The 14,987-nt window shown below is 48.9% G+C and overlaps 1 protein-coding gene across 1 annotated transcript in view; it reads right to left on the bottom strand.

Annotated features, from left to right (window-relative positions):
• CHKB (choline kinase beta) overlaps positions 1-14,605 on the bottom strand; it is an 81,684-nt gene extending 67,079 nt beyond the window's left edge. The window contains exons 1-4 of the mRNA XM_069765499.1: positions 14,246-14,605; positions 8,337-8,445; positions 6,167-6,280; positions 4,397-4,530 (exon numbers count right to left, since the gene is read on the bottom strand). Coding sequence (XP_069621600.1) covers positions 4,397-4,530; positions 6,167-6,280; positions 8,337-8,445; positions 14,246-14,406 — 518 coding nt within the window. The 5' untranslated portion in view covers positions 14,407-14,605. The remainder of the gene's footprint in view (positions 1-4,396; positions 4,531-6,166; positions 6,281-8,336; positions 8,446-14,245) is intronic.
• Positions 14,606-14,987: the final 382 nt, after the last annotated feature.

Genomic DNA, 14,987 nt, shown 5'->3' with positions numbered 1-14,987 from the left:
GGAAGACTCTGCTCTGACGAGTGTCGAAAAGCATGCCCAGAAAGATGATGCGCTGAGAAGGAATAAGGCAGGACTTCTTCCGGTTTACCAGCCCCCCGAAACGGGCTAAGGTGTCGAGAACAATGGACAGGCTTTCGTGGGCCTGAGCGAAGGACGGAGCCTTGATGAGGATATCGTCGAGATATGGAAATAGGACCAAGCCTCTGACTCTCAAGATGGCCATCAGCGCCGCCATGATCTTCGTGAACACTCTTGGCGCGGTTGCGAGACCGAACGGCAGGGCGACGAACTGAAAATGATCTCGTTGCACTGCGAAGCGCAGGAAACGGTGATGTCCGGGAAATATCGGGACATGGAGGTAGGCGTCCTGGATATCTATTGAGCATAGAAACTCCTGAGCCTCCATGGAAGCAATTACTGAAAGCAGGGATTCCATCCTGAAGTGTCTCAGGCGAACCCTCCTGTTCAGCAATTTGAGGTCCAGAATGGGGCGAACTTTGCCGTCTTTTTTCGGTACCACAAAAAGATTCGAGTAGAAACCCGTGAAGCGTTCTTTTTCTGGGACGGGAACGATTACCCCGGATTTGAGCAGAGAAGCGATGGCTGAGAAGAAGCCCGGAACTAGGGCGGGGTCTCTTGGAGGACGGGATTGGAAGAAACGATCCCGAGGTCGGGAAGCGAATTCTATTTTGTATCCCGAGGATACAACTTCCCTGACCCATGCATCCTCTACTGCGGAAATCCAGACATCCCCGAAAAGGAGAAGACGGCCGCCCAATCTGGGAGTTGGGCTGGAGTCTTGCCGAGAGTCATGCCGAGGTGGATCTTCCAGTCCTGGGCCTGGAGGATCTACCCTGGGAGAAACGAGGACGCCAGGACGGAGTGGGCCTAAAGGACACCGCCTTCTTCTCTTAACGTGCCTGTGGCCTCTGTTGCTGCTGGGAAAAGGAGTTAGACGCAGCGAAGCGACGAAAAGGCTGAAAAGAACGAAACTGTTGTCTAGGAGGAGGGCGACGAGGCTTAGCCTGGGGGAGAAGAGAACTTGTACCTCCGGTGGCGTCCTTAATTATTTGGTCCAGCTGGGAACCAAAGAGGCGAGAGCCCTGGAAGGGCAGACTAGTGAGGGACTTTTTGGAGGACCAGTCCGCCTGCCAGGCCTTGAGCCAAACGGTCCGGCGGATGGCAACGGCATTGCTGGAAGCTTGAGCCGCACTAGACGCGACATCCAGGGAGGCGGAAACCAGGTATTCACCAGCGTGGGAAATCTGGTTGGCAAGTTCCGCTAATTGCGCGGGAGGCGCCCCGTCCAGGATACCTCGCCGAAGATCCTTGGCCCATTTTGAAATAGATTTTGAAGCCCAAGTGGACGCAAAAGCTGGACATAGAGCCGCTGAAGCCGCTTCAAAAGCAGATTTTGCGAAGGATTCTATAACTATCGTTAGAATCCTTCAGAGATGCTCCGCCGGACAGTGGAAGCACCGTGTTGGTGGACAGCCTGGACACAGGTGGATCCACTGAGGAAGAGACCGTCCAATTGGCGGTAAGTTCTGGAGAAAAAGGATATAGCACACCCAGGCGTTTTCCCCTCTGAAAACGCCTAGTGGGGTTCTCTCTCTCTCTGGACAAGATTTCCTCGAATTCAGGATGAGGAGCGAAAAATTTAGAAGGTGGTTTGGCCCGTCTAAACGAAACCACCTGATCTGCGGGTTCCGTAGAGGGATCCTTGATGCCACAGGTTTGGTTTATTGCCCCAATGAGGTTCTGTACTGTCTCACTCATGGTGGCGATTTGGTTAGGATCCAGCTCTGAAATATCCTCCGAAGGCGCATCAGATAATGCCTCGCCCGACTCAGGGGAGGAGGATCGGTGGGACACCAACCGCGGGGGAGGGCCAAGCGGCGAGATGGAGCGCGAAGAGGACTCAGACCGACGTTCCTGTCTGGACCTTTTGTGGCTTATCAAGGAGGGCTCGGGCGGCGGTTCCTGCGACTCGCTGGCCACTGCAGGGGTAACCGATCCAGCGCGGACACTAGGGTTTGAGATACCCGTGTTAAATCGGCCACCGATTGTGACAGAGAGGCGGCCCAGCCTGGGATGGGGGGGATCACTCTCGGGCGGAACAGCCGGGGGATCCTGGGCGGTGGGAACAATCGGGTTGCTGCAGGACTGACACAGCGGGGAGGACTGACCTGAGGGAAGTTTGCAGTTACAGGACGAACATGCAAAGTATGTGACTAAGGCAGAAGATGAAGAAGTCGGAGGACGAGAGCGGCCCCCTTTAGAGTTAGACATTTTGAAGAGGTCCCTGAAGAAAATGCCAGCAGGTTAGGGGACAGTGGGGCAGAGGAGGGTGTCAGTCTGCAGTGCAGAGCTACTCACGGCAGACGAAAAACCCCGGATACCAGGAGCTGCAGGCCTGGAGGAAGATGCTGTGGATCCCCAGCGCAGATGGCGGGCTGTGTTCCCAGAAAGAGCGTTCTGCGAAGTTCCCCCGGCGCAGGAGCGTGGCACGATGAAGAGAACTCGTGCCCTGAGCGTCCAGCAGCGGCGTGGAGGAAGGGGCGGAGCCAGCCGAGATGGCGCCGGTGGGTGGGGAATGCCGGGCAGAGTTTGTCGAGCGGGAGAAAGCCCGCCCGATGGTACCGGAAGTGACGGAGCGCGTCACCGGAAGTAGGCCCCGGGGGAAGCCAGGGCCTAAATTAGCAGCCGGTGACCGCTGAAATGGGTGCCGGCGCCGAGGAAAAGGTGCGGGCGTCCCGTCTGACAGGCGCGGCAGCCGCCGTATGAACAGCGGAGCGCCGGTGTCGGCGCCGGAAGTAGGCCCCGGGAAGAGCCGGGGCCTTCATTAAAAGCCGGCCGCCGCAGGAGACGACCGTGGCCGCTGAAAAGGAGGGACTGCCGTGGAGATAAAAACAGAGCGGCTGTCTGTAGTGGGGCCGCGCCGCAGAGGAAAGGGTCTGGGGCACCGATTAGAGGTGCAGAGCCACCGTGGGAAGGTAGAGCGGCCGGAATTAAGAGCCGCCGCACAAAATTGGCCCCGGAAATTGTCCCTAATTGCTAGTAGAGGAAGGGTGCTGCCGCAGGAATAGCAGTGCGGCCGCAGAAATGCAGGAAGAAGGGAATCCCGAGGCCCCCCAAATACTCACCTAATATCCCACGCCGTCTACTAACCTTAAAAACGTGGAAGATATTAGACGTCCTTGGAGCTGATGGACGTCCTCGTCTCCTCCGACCGACAGGCTCTGGAAGGCGAGTGGGTGGGGGACGGAGCCAGGACCGGACTTCTGAGCACGCTTGTGTGCTAGGATCTTGGTCCTGGAGAGGGATCTATGAGGATACGGGGTGGCAGTACACGCCGTACTCATAGTCCGCTTTGTGGGACTACAGGTGTGACTGCTCACCCTGTATCCCTTCCGAAAACCTGAAAAAGAAACGACGCACACTGAGGTAGATAAGGGTCTAATGAAAGACCCGTGTCCACCTCCTACTGACACTAAGCTAAACTGAAGAGTTTAATGCCAGTCGGTGGGGTGTACACTGCAGAGCAGGAGCTAACTTTTTTTTATTTGCATAGTGTCAGCCTCCTAGTGGCAGCAGCATAACCCCATGGTTCCTGTGTCCCCCAATGAGAGGCGATAAAGAAAGGAGTTTGTTGTTGCCTCTTCCAGGCCACTGTACTGTTGAGCCAGTGATAATTACACACCGGATCCAGAAAGAAGAATGGTTTTACCAGGAACGTCAGTGGCTGGGGCTTCCTGGTTATACACCACAGCGTACAGTGATAGACTTCATCTTCAAGGACAGACTTTATTAGTAGTATTATTATTATTTATATAGCACTATTGATTCCATGGTGCTGTACATGAGAAGGGGTTACATCAAAATACAGATATCACTTACAGTAAGCAAACTAACAATGACAGACTGGTACAGAGGGGCGAGGACCCTGCCCTTACATTCTACAGGATGGTGGGGAAGGAGACAGTAGGTCTCCTACTTCTATCAAATCTTGCCCAGCATACTCCAGCAGTGCCGCATTACAGATCCCTCCATTTGGATTACTATTCAGCACACAGTAGCCATCTTCTTCGCACCTGTGGTCGGACATATTTCACTTTCTGCCCATCAACCTCCTATTGTATTACACCACTTGTCTATTTAGGTTTATTCCCCCCCATACAGAAGGAGCCAGGATCCACCAGTAACATAGGTAAACCCAGCTGTCCATTTTTTAGACACTAGAATTACCTTGTGCACATATTTTCTGTATGTCACATACAGTTCAGTATTCTAAACACTCAGTGTAGTCTCATATAGGGCGTTTTACAGTGAGCGCGGGTATCTACAAAACTGCTAGTCACAAAGAATCTAAAAGTTACCAAAAAGTTAAACGCACTTTTCCATAGTCTTAAATAGCCAAACCGGTTCTTTGTTGAATGGCATCTCCATCATGTGGAATCTGGCCAGCTTCTGTGCAATCTCACTAGAGATTTCAGGAACACTAAGTTCTGCGGTCACCAGTCTACGACTCTGGGGGAACAAAATAGAGAGAATCTAGATCCCAATCACATACAATAAACTGATGGAAACATGACCACATGTGAATAGAGTCCTGTTCATTAAATATTATATACGGTACTCTAACCCCTGAAGCCATTGATGACAGTTCCACAAGAAGGAAGCAGGTGGGACAGGTTAATGGAGGTTCTGTAATCTCCAAGGATTATGAACATATGGCCGGCTCTTTCAAGCTTCTGGTTTGTACCAAAATATCGCTTTAAACGAGGTTTACTTTTCATCTGATATTTTTTTTTTTGGAGGGTGCTATTACTATAAATTTAGATAATATTTTAGAACAGACGTCTGACGCTGCTCATTAGTGTTCCAAATTCAGTTTTAGTGACTAAGCTGTTGCTTAGTAAAACATGAATGCAGGCTAAGGCTCTGTTCACACCACACTTTGCTACTCTCCTGCTATACAGAGGCATAGGTCAGTCATTGGATGGATATGGTACATGGGGACTCATGGCTCCATATGGCAAACAAGCTCATCCAAATACAATATGAACATAGTCACATTAGAATGTTGTATAGAAGAATTACAGAAAAGACTTGTATATCAGTATTGGGACCTGTTCTCTTCAACATATTCATTAATGATCTGGTAGAAGGTTTACACAGTAAAATATCGATATTTGCAGATGATACAAAACTATGTAAAGCAGTTAATACAAGAGAAGATAGTATTCTGCTACAGATGGATCTGGATAAGTTGGAAATTTGGGCTGAAAGGTGGCAGATGAGATTTAACAATGATAAATGTAAGGTTATACACATGGGAAGAGGGAATCAATATCACCATTACACACTGAACGGGAAACCACTGGGTAAATCTGACAGGGAGAAGGACTTGGGGATCCTAGTTAATGATAAACTTACCTGGAGCAGCCAGTGCCAGGCAGCAGCTGCCAAGGCAAACAGGATCATGGGGTGCATTAAAAGAGGTCTGGATACACATGATGAGAGCATTATACTGCCTTTGTACAAATCCCTAGTTAGACCGCACATGGAGTACTGTGTCCAGTTTTGGGCACCGGTGCTCAGGAAGGATATAATGGAACTAGAGAGAGTACAAAGGAGGGCAACAAAATTAATAAAGGGGATGGGAGAACTACAATACCCAGATAGATTAGCGAAATTAGGATTATTTAGTCTAGAAAAAAGACGACTGAGGGGCGATCTAATAACCATGTATAAGTATATAAGGGGACAATACAAATATCTCGCTGAGGATCTGTTTATACCAAGGAAGGTGACGGGCACAAGGGGGCATTCTTTGCGTCTGGAGGAGAGAAGGTTTTTCCACCAACATAGAAGAGGATTCTTTACTGTTAGGGCAGTGAGAATCTGGAATTGCTTGCCTGAGGAGGTGGTGATGGCGAACTCAGTCGAGGGGTTCAAGAGAGGCCTGGATGTCTTCCTGGAGCAGAACAATATTGTATCATACAATTATTAGGTTCTGTAGAAGGACGTAGATCTGGGGATTTATTATGATGGAATATAGGCTGAACTGGATGGACAAATGTCTTTTTTCGGCCTTACTAACTATGTTACTATGTTACTATATCAATTCTAAATTTGGTGCTTTCCAGCCAGCACTTCTCACCGGAATGTATTCTTCCAGCCGGCCTTGTGGAAAAACACCATACAAATGTGGACCCAGAGAGCGTTCAGCAAGGATGGCAAACATTACGCTCTCCAGGACAAGAGAGTCCACACCCTGCAAGACATAAAGAAGCAGAAGATAGATTTAAAGCGTACCTACTAGTGATGAGTGAACGTGCTCAGATAAGATCCTATCCACACATGCTCGGGTGCCGAGTGTCTTTGGTGTGCTCGAAAAATATGCTTGATTCACCGTGGCAGCATGTCTTGTGGCTCTTAGACAGCCGCAACACAAGCGGGAATTAATAAACAGGCAATCCCTACATCTGTTACAGCTGTCAAACAGCCACGAGACATGCAGCCGTGGGGAACCAAACATTTTTTCCAGCACACCGAAGACACTTAGCACCCACGCATAGGATAGGATCTTATCTGAGCATGTTCACTCATCACTAGTGCCTATCCTTTTAGAAAACTGATGATAAGGCAGAGTCCTGCACTAAAGGTACCGTTACACTAAATGACTTACCAACGATCACAAGCAGCAATACGACCTGGCCGTGATCGTTGGTAAGTCGTTGTGTGGTCGCTGGGAAGCTGTCACACAGACAGCTCTCTCCGGCGACCAACGATCAGGGGAACGACTTCGACATCGTTGAAACTGTCTTCAACGATGCCGAAGTCCCCCTGCAGCACCCGGGTAACCAGGGTAAACATTGGGTTACTAATTGCAGGGCCGCGCTTAGTAACCCAATATTTACCCTGGTTACCATTGTAAAAGTAAAAAAAAAAAAAAAAAAACAGTACATACTCACATTCCGATGTCTGTCACGTCCCCCGCCGTCAGCTTCCCGCACTGACTGTCAGTGCCAGCCGTAAAGCAGAGCACAGCGGTGACGTCACCGATGTGCTCTGCTTTACGGCCGGCGCTGAGTCAGTGCAGGGAAGCTGACGGCGGGGGACGTGACAGACATCGGAATGTGAGTATGTACTGTTTTTTTTTTTTTTTTTTTACTTTTACAATGGTAACCAGGGTAAATATTGGGTTACTAAGCGCGGCCCTGCGCTTAGTAACCCGATATTTACCCTGGTTACAAGTGAACACATCGCTGGATCGGCGTCACACACGCCGATCCAGCGATGACAGCGGGTGGTCAGCGACCAAAAAAAGGTCCTGATCATTCCCCAACGACCAACGATCTCCCAGCAGGGGCCTGATCGTTGGTCGCTGTCACACATAACGAGATAGTTGGCGGGATCGTTGCTACGTCACAAAAAGCGTGACGTTGCAATGATATCGTTAATGAAATCGTTGTGTGTGAAGGTACCTTAAGAGCATTTATAACTTTTACTGATAACACGGACCAACCAAAGTCTGTGCTGTGGGATACACTAAAGAGCGTCCTCCTGCAACCACACTTCTGTATTTAGTGCGGGAGCATCGTAGGATTTTACAACATTCACTCACGCACTTAAGACGATAGCGAGGCTGATGTTGGACGCTGCATATTTTAGCAGCACAGACTTCGGGTGCTCCATGTTATCAGAAAATAATCCTAATAGAGCAATAAAGAAAAATTATTTAAAAAATTATTGTACAGTAATCCTTTTCTTATGAAAGTGGAGGTAACGATTTGTTAATAAGATACAACCAGCTTTCAATACCATCAGCTGCTCAGGCTGTGTGCTCACAATGAGTTTCTGCTGTTGCAGCATTTCTGCACCCATTAGGTAACATGTGTTTTTCACCATTGTGTTTGAGCGCTTTTTTTGTTTTAACATGCATCTTTGGTGTGTCATGCTTTAAATAAGGCGGCTTTGTTTTTGATATTTCATGGTATTTGGCTTTGACAAACCGTTATCGATACAGTCATTGTGGAAACACTGCAGTTTTTCCACATCTAACCCAAGTCTATGGGAAAAAAATTGCACATAAGAGTAATCAGAAGAAGAGAGATTCACATGTTGTGGATTTGAATCACGCACCGCAAGTTAATTTGGAGTTAAGAAGGGGGGGAGGGGGGATTTGACATACACTTCACTGGAAGCAACAAAAACTCATCATGGGCACAAAGCCTTATGGTAAGACAAAAAAAAAAAGTTATGTACTGTATATATTATTTATATATTTGTCCTGGAACTATAGAATATGCACCCGAGAAACAGATTACCTGCAGAATGGCTCCATAAAGCCGCAGCAGCACTTGACGTGGCTCCGTGGATTGCGTTTGGACGGTGTCTGCCAGACTACACTTATACAGCAGGTTGCTCAGGCCGCCACTGAAACACAGAAGAGAAGCGGTTAACAGGACCACAAATAAATCCTTCTGAAGAACCACATGTGACCACTTTGTGGATTATGGGTGACTTTATCCACAATGTACCACTGAGTCCTAGTTAATTTACCGGCCCAGGAAGAACATCGCGAGAAACCTTCTTCTCAATGACAGTAAATACGCTGAGTGCAAAAGGGAACATTGTGGGGCGGCTTCATCAAAACTTTAACACCAGAATTAAGGTATAAAAAGATTTGAAAAGTAGCAACATTTTGCCACAACTCCAGGCTGCGCTAAAATTCTGTGGCAAATAGCGGCCATTTTAATTCTATAGTGATTGCTGACCTCAACAAAACTATGGCGATCTGCTAATTAAATGTATTTAGGAATTTAGTTACACTTCCTTTAGTAAGTTTACTCTTTTCAAGAATAACCCCTTAAAGAAGCGCTCTCCCCCATCAAACTTTGTGTCCTATTAATATATTGCAGTCATATTATACAGCACTGTGTACTTACAATTGCTCATTTTGCCTTTCTACCCATCTAACTCTTCTCTATGTAGAAACAGGAAGTCTCTTGTCTCTGCATTTATCATTCCCCTCTTCAACTCCTGACCCAGCTGCTGCCCCTCCCATAGACTTTTGCAGTGGCTCATGACTTGTGCAGAGAATAATTGACCTCCTGCTTCTACATAGAGCTTAGAAGTCAGTTTTTAATCACGTGATATCGTAGACCTAATGGAAAAAGAAGAATTAGCTGGGTAGAAAAGGTAAAACGAGCAATTGTAAGTACACAGTGCTATATAATGTGATGATTGAAATATAGTAAGAGGATAAAAATTTTGATGGGAGGAGGAGTACTTCTTTAATGATGTAGGAGCCTCTCACTCCAGCACGCCTGCTCAACAAGACTGGTGATAACGCAGGTCTTGATGAAGCAGGGCCTATGTTTGTGCATTAACTTACATACCGGTATATACACTGATAAACTGACAGCAAAACCAGTCTCAAGACAAACCGAATACACCCTCCTTGAATTTTATGGCAAGATCTTAAAATTAGCTAACTACAACCTCAGAACAAAAACACATGGCAAAATGTAGGCCGAAAATACAGGAGTGTGAAAGATTAAAGGGAACCTGCCACCACAATTGACCTATCTAAACTATTAATATGGGCGTACAGGCTATAAACTGCTGATAACAGTCCTCCCTGTATGAATCATATCAGCTGTGCTGCTGCTGAGAAATCATCTTTCATCACTTTATATAAATGACCTCTTCCGGGATAGGAGGACGACGTTGCCTGGAAAAGTAACCAACACAGAACAGGAAAAATGAAATTTGTATTCTTACAAACACATTTTTGCTTCTCTCTCAGCTCTGCTGTATTGCAACAATATTACAGCCCTATCTGCTTGGGAGCTGGAGCGGAACCTGCAGACTTGTCAGTTATCAGGAGAGCAGCCATTACACATCACATTGTTAACTCCTCCTTCATTTATAATAATCTCTGGAGGCAGAGTTATCTCCAGGCACCATCTGTCCCGGAGCCAGGAAGAGGCGACTTAAATAATCTTTATTTTAATAATCATCTTTATATAGCGCGAACATATTCCGCAGCGCTTTACAGTTTTGCACACATCATCACTGTCCCCGATGGGGCTCACAATGTAAATTCCATATCAGTATGTCTTTGGAATGTGGGAGGAAGCCGGAGAACCCGGAGAAAACCCACGCAAGCACGGGGAGAACATACAAACTCCTTACAGATGTTGTCCTGGGTGGGATTAGAACTCAGGACCCCAGCGCTGCAAGGCTGCCGTGTTATCCACTGCGCCACCGTGCTGCCCCGTATATACTAGAGTATAAGCCGACCCGAGTATAAGCCGAGGCACCTACTTTTGCCATGGAAAACTGTGTAAGCTTATTGACTCGATTATAAGCTGGGTATGCATTGTTCCCTCATCTGGTCCTGCTATGCGTGGCTCCCCCTGTCCTGTGGCTCCCTCTTGTCCTGTCCTGGTATGTGTGGCTACCCAGTCCTGGTATGTGTGGCATCCCTGTTGTATGCATGGCTCCCCCGGTCCTGCATTGCTCAGCTCCCCCACTGGTTGTATGCATGGCTCACATTCCCGCCCCCCCCTCCCTCCTAGTCATCGCACCTGCATCTCCATTGTCCTGGCACCGGCAGCTCTCCTCTGCTCAGTGGTCACGTGGTACCGCTCATTAAGGTAATGAATATGCGCCCCACGCTTATGGGAGTGGAGACGTGTCCATGTTGATTACCTTAATGAGCGGTACCACATGACCGCTCATCACAGGAAAACAGAGCCGCAGGGACAACGGAGATGCAGCGATGGAGGGCGAGTATGATGTCTTGTGTTAGCCGGCAGCTGCAGATGTCACTGTGCCACAGCCGCCGGCTCCTGCCGCCGCTATGCCGGTCCCCCTCCCAAGCCAGCGTTCTGGACAATTGACTTGTGTATAAGCCAAGGGGGTCGTTTTCAGCACACAAAAAAACTGTGCTGAAAATCTCGGCTTATACACAAGTATGTACGGGATATAAAAAGTGATAAAAGAGGATTTCTCATCATCAACAACAACACAGCTGATATGAGACACACATGGAGGACTGTTTTCAGCATTCTATAGCCTGTATAGCCATATTTACAGTTAAGTAATGTCAGATTCCCTTTAAGTACACCATTACTGCTTCCATAGGAATTAAGAGGGCAAGTATCCGCTATGTGCTGCTAATCAAAAGCCCTTAAAGGGAATCTGTCATCCCCTGGACGCTTTTAAGCTAGCTATTCCTATGGGCATACATGTAATAGAATGGTTAAACCAGTCTTACCTGTATGCCTCATTGCTGCAGTCTGGATGTTGAGAAATGCACTTTTAATCTTTATGTTAATGATTTCTTCCAGGCTCTGGGGCGTGCGGTGCCCGGAAGACATCTAGGTCTCCTCTCCATTACAATACTGTCCCCTCCCATGCACGTCACACTGATCTGGGTGAGGTAATCCTGCGCATGCCCTCACGCCGTTATGGGTACCTTGGCCACCCTGTCTAATGGCAGTGTCTTCATCCAGCTTCTGTGCAGGCGAGCTTGTGACCACTGGCACTGAAGCCGGAGAGGACCTTGCATGCAGCATGGGACAGAAAAGCTGCCATGTCACTCAGTAGTGCCCCCTCCTGGGCTACAAGGCAGCAGAAGAGCAGTGAGCTCCTAAATACTGTAGCTGTTCACAACCTGACAAGGGTGGCCATGCTAGTAGTGACAGTACGTACTTTGTTCATGGTTTGGTTTGCATGTGTGTATGTGGTCTGGGGAGCAGGCCAGCAATATGCAGGCTGCCTTGCCTTTAGCTGCCATATGACATTTTCAGCAATTCATCACCACCTCCCCGGTGACCTTGAGAAGAGGAGTTCATGTTACTGCTGAGGAGCACACAGGAAAAGGCTGGAATGGAAAACCTCGGAGCACAAGAACATGAAGGAGAGTCATGTGATTGGTCCATTTCAATATGTCAGTCTGCGAGATGGAGGTGGGGAGAAGATGCTGGGGACCCGCCTCTGGGACCAGTCACTGTGGCCAGACGCACGTTCCCAGGTCAGGTTTTACAGGCACGATTTCTCTGAAAGACCGCAGCGCTTCAGCCTGTCTCTTGATTCACGCTGCCCGTGTTTCTCCGTCATACGTCCCACTGCTCCCCCTATACCAGTGCACACCAGCATCACAGTGCCAGGCTTAGGGTTGGTGCCGCATATTGTGCCACCTGATCTGCACTATTGGCTTCTTGTGCAGTTAAGACAGGCGAGATTCTGCCATTTACCGCTCCCACCTTAGCAAAGTCATTAACAGAACGCTCCCATCATAGACTTTATCCTCGGAATACATTACCGTCATTATACAGCACTGTGTACTTGTAAATGCTCATTTTATCTTTCTACCCAGCAAATTCTTCTCTTTTCTCTGCTCTACAAGAAGTCCCTTGTCCCTGCATTTATCTTTCCCCTCCAACTCCTGACCCAGGTGCTCCACCACCCCTCGCCAGGGACGTTGGCAGTGACTGATGACTCGCACAGTGAAAATTGACCTCCTGTTTCTACATGGAGCTTAGAACATAGTAACATAGTTAGTAAGGCCGAAAAAAGACATTTGTCCATCCAGTTCAGCCTATATTCCATCATAATAAATCCCCAGATCTACGTCCTTCTACAGAACCTAATTGTAGGATTCAGCTAGTCAGCTTTTAATCACGTGAAGTCACAGACCTAATGGAAAAGAGAATAACTATATGGGTAGAAAAGAAAAATGAGCAATTGTAAGTACACAGTGCTATATAATATGATGACTGCAATAAATTAAGAGGATAAACACTGACGGGAGAAGGAGCAGTGCTTCGTTAAGAGGTAGGTTTACAGCAGGTCAGGAGACATGTATACAACATAGCACCATAATCAGTTAACTTTGTACTTGCCATGTAGCCAGAGGGTGACGTCAGGCCTGACTCTCCACCACTGTGAAAGGTCAGAGATAGGAAGGAGGACGAGGAGCCTGTGACTGGCAGAAGATGTCGCCCGCTCTCCAGCACCGGACCACCATCATTTACCCTTATATAACACTGGCAGCTTCTCTGTGGTGCAGAGATCCGGAATAGACGCCATGACTGCTACGGCACATGTTGGCAGTCGGCCACTCAAAAATAAGCCCTGCACCCTGTCTACAAGTGGGGGTGAATGAGCTAACGCTTTCCCATTAACCCCTGCAGCAGCCGCCCCTTACATATATAGACTATACCCAAGATAGAAACAAAATGGGCATATACTCTAGTAAAGAGGCGTCGCACCCCAGGGTGGCAAAACCGGGCGAGAGATTCCGTTTACAGCTCCATCACTCTCGGCAGCCCATCGTGTATGGTCAGGACATGTGCTGCCGAGTATAATGGCGGTCTATGTATAGCTGTCCTGGGCACACTGGAGAGCGGCCGGCCTGTGCAGTCGGGCAACTAAACGCCATCCGACTGGCCGCTATCTAGCCGATAGTTTATTGTGCAGTCGGGCAACTAAACGCCATCCGACTGGCCGCTATCTAGCCGATAGTTTATTGTGCAGTCGGGCAACTAAACGCCATCCGACTGGCCGCTATCTAGCCGATAGTTTATTGTGCAGTCGGGCAACTAAACGCCATCCGACTGGCCGCTATCTAGCCGATAGTTTATTGTGCAGTCGGGCAACTAAACGCCATCCGACTGGCCGCTATCTAGCCGATAGTTTATTGTGCAGTCGGGCAACTAAACGCCATCCGACTGGCCGCTATCTAGCCGATAGTTTATTGTGCAGTCGGGCAACTAAACGCCATCCGACTGGCCGCTATCTAGCCGATAGTTTATTGTGCAGTCGGGCAACTAAATGCCATCCGACTGGCCGCTATCTAGCCGATAGTTTATCGCTGGGGCTCAATGCCCCCCAAGGCTTTGTGCACACTGTCATGGCACCCTTTATTATAAAGTCAGGACACCTATGTCAGATGCCCTGACGGCTGGGCTATAGGCAGTGCTGCGGAGATAGATATAGTGTGTGTGTGTGTGTGTGTGTGTGTGTGTGTGTGTGTGTGTGTGTGTGTGTGTGTGTGTGTGTGTGTGTGTGTGTGTGTACACACACTGTACACTATTAGTAAGCGGAGAAGCTGCCAGCATTTATACAGTTAATGTGCGACAGCCCCCACATTCGCACAGTGAACACGCCACCACTAGTGACCCGGATGAGGACCCCCTCCAGCACCCCACATGGCCGGTACCTGACCACAGACACCCTCATCTGCTCCGGGCCGATGCTCCGCCACGCTCCCCGGAGGTACTCCCGGCACAGGCAGTGCGCTCTCCTCCGCAGCTCCTCGCTCAGCTCCAGGCGGCGCCCTCCCGGGGACAGCGGCACCGGCGCCCCGTTAGCTGAGGCCATGGTGTGCGCAGTAGTGCCAGCGTCAGTCACTGCCGGTAATAAGTCACCACACCGCAGTCACCCCATCTGCTGTGCCCGCTACCCAGGGCATGCCGGCCACTGCCAGCTATTCTACACGCCCCCGGGGCGGCACGGGCGCTGACACTAGGACTGCCGGCATCCTGTAGGGCTATTGTAGTTGGAGACATCAATTGCATCCAATCAGAGCGAGGACCCGCCCACTTCTCCGCAGGCTCCACTGAACACCAGGCAATAATGACGCCTTAAGACGTCACGTGACGTCTGCTCAACTAATCTCAGACTGTGTCTGCCTCTACCGCCGCCATTTTATTGAAGACTTGATGTGTTGTCTTCTAAGGACGTGATAAAGATAGGCCACACCCCTTCTGCGTGTCATCGCGAGGCTTCTTGCTTTGGCGGGAGATTTCCATACTGTAAGGTGAGGATGACGCGTTCTATTACAGTGTCCAGTTTCCTAGCGGCGGACGCCTGAGGCGTTCACCTGCATGACTTGTGTATCGCCATAGACACCATATACGTATAGCTAGCAGGATAGGCTGAACTTGTAGTTTCACCTACCT

The sequence above is a fragment of the Ranitomeya imitator genome, chromosome 4 (genome assembly GCF_032444005.1).
Source record: "Ranitomeya imitator isolate aRanImi1 chromosome 4, aRanImi1.pri, whole genome shotgun sequence".
NCBI classification, from domain to species: domain Eukaryota; kingdom Metazoa; phylum Chordata; class Amphibia; order Anura; family Dendrobatidae; genus Ranitomeya; species Ranitomeya imitator.
Note: the sequence above shows the minus strand (reverse complement) of the source record. Positions and strands in the feature narration are given on the sequence as shown.